We start from the raw sequence: 1267 nt of genomic DNA on the forward strand, positions 1-1267 counted from the left end.
CATGTATATGTTACCCAGTCACTGAAGGGGCAGGACCTGTTGAGAATGGTTAGTAACGCATGTGGTGCACTAAGCCTTGTTAACATGGATATAGTTTGTTATTTGTCAAAGTATACTTTTTATTATTTAGAATCATAGCGTTGTACAGCTCGGAAACAGATCCTTTGGTCCAACCCGTCCATGCCGACCAGGTATCCTAACTCAGTGTCGAGAGTGTAGTGCTGGAAAAGCACAGCAGGTCAGGCAGCATCCGAGCAGCAGGAGAATCAACATTTCGGACATAAGCCTTTCATCATGAGGGTTGGTGGCAGGGAGGAGTGGAAGGGAGGGGGAAGGACTGGGAAGGGAGTTGGGGATGGGAACGGAGGTTATTTGAATTGGAGAACACAATATTGTGTCCTCTGGGCTGTGGACTGCTCAGGAGGAAGGTGAGGTGGTGTTCCTCCAATTTGCAGCTTGGTGTGTTGTGGCAATGGAGGAGGTTAAAGATGGTCATGTCAGAAAGGGAGTGGGAACGGGAATGAAAACGGGTGGTGACTGGGAAGTCCGTACGGCCTCTGCAGACCCGGCTGCAATGCCTGGCGAACCATTCCCCAAGTTTACGCGTGGTCTTCCCAATATAGAGAAGACTACAGTTGGCAAACACAAGGCAAATGCGGTACCACAATGTGAAGTCATAGCTTTTGTTTAAATGGAGATGTATTTGGATTTGGAGGAAGTGAGAACTGCAGATGTTAGAGATCAGAGTGAGAAAGTGTGGTGCAGGAAAAGCACAGCAGGTCAAGCAGCATCCAAGGAGGAGACTCGACATTTCGGGCACAGGCCCTTCATCAGGAATGACGTGTGGGTGTACAAAGTGGCCTCAGTGCCCTCCTACACCAGTCAATGCCAGTCATCAGACAGATGCAGCAAGCAATCAGCAAGAGGAATTGAGTTCAGAATTGGGGATATCTCCCTGCAGTTAGGGGGTCCTTGAATATATTCAAGGCTGAGTTCATCTGATTTTGGAACAACAAAGAAGTGGATGTTTACGGGGGAAAGCAAGAAAATGGTTTTAAGACCGGTACAGAACAGTGACAGAGTCAGACAGCACAGAAACAGACCCTTCAGTCCAACTAGTCCATGCGGATTGTGTTCTCAAACCAAACTAGTCCCAGCTGCCTGTGTTTGGCTCATATCCCTCCAAACCTTTCCTATTCACTTACTTAATCAAAACATTGTAACTGTACCTGCATCCACCACTTCCTCTGGACATTCATCCCACACA

At 47.8% G+C, this 1267-nt stretch overlaps 1 protein-coding gene across 1 annotated transcript in view; it reads right to left on the minus strand.

Annotated features, from left to right (window-relative positions):
* LOC122547965 (gastrula zinc finger protein XlCGF49.1-like) overlaps positions 1-590 on the minus strand; it is a gene marked incomplete at its 3' end in the record, with an annotated part of 3942 nt that extends 3352 nt beyond the window's left edge. Inside the window, exon 1 of the mRNA XM_043686521.1 lies at positions 553-590. Within this exon, the coding sequence (XP_043542456.1) occupies positions 553-590 (38 nt within the window). The remainder of the gene's footprint in view (positions 1-552) is intronic.
* Positions 591-1267: the final 677 nt, after the last annotated feature.

The sequence above is a fragment of the Chiloscyllium plagiosum genome, unplaced genomic scaffold, assembly GCF_004010195.1.
Source record: "Chiloscyllium plagiosum isolate BGI_BamShark_2017 unplaced genomic scaffold, ASM401019v2 scaf_14302, whole genome shotgun sequence".
Classification (NCBI taxonomy): Eukaryota; Metazoa; Chordata; class Chondrichthyes; order Orectolobiformes; family Hemiscylliidae; genus Chiloscyllium; species Chiloscyllium plagiosum.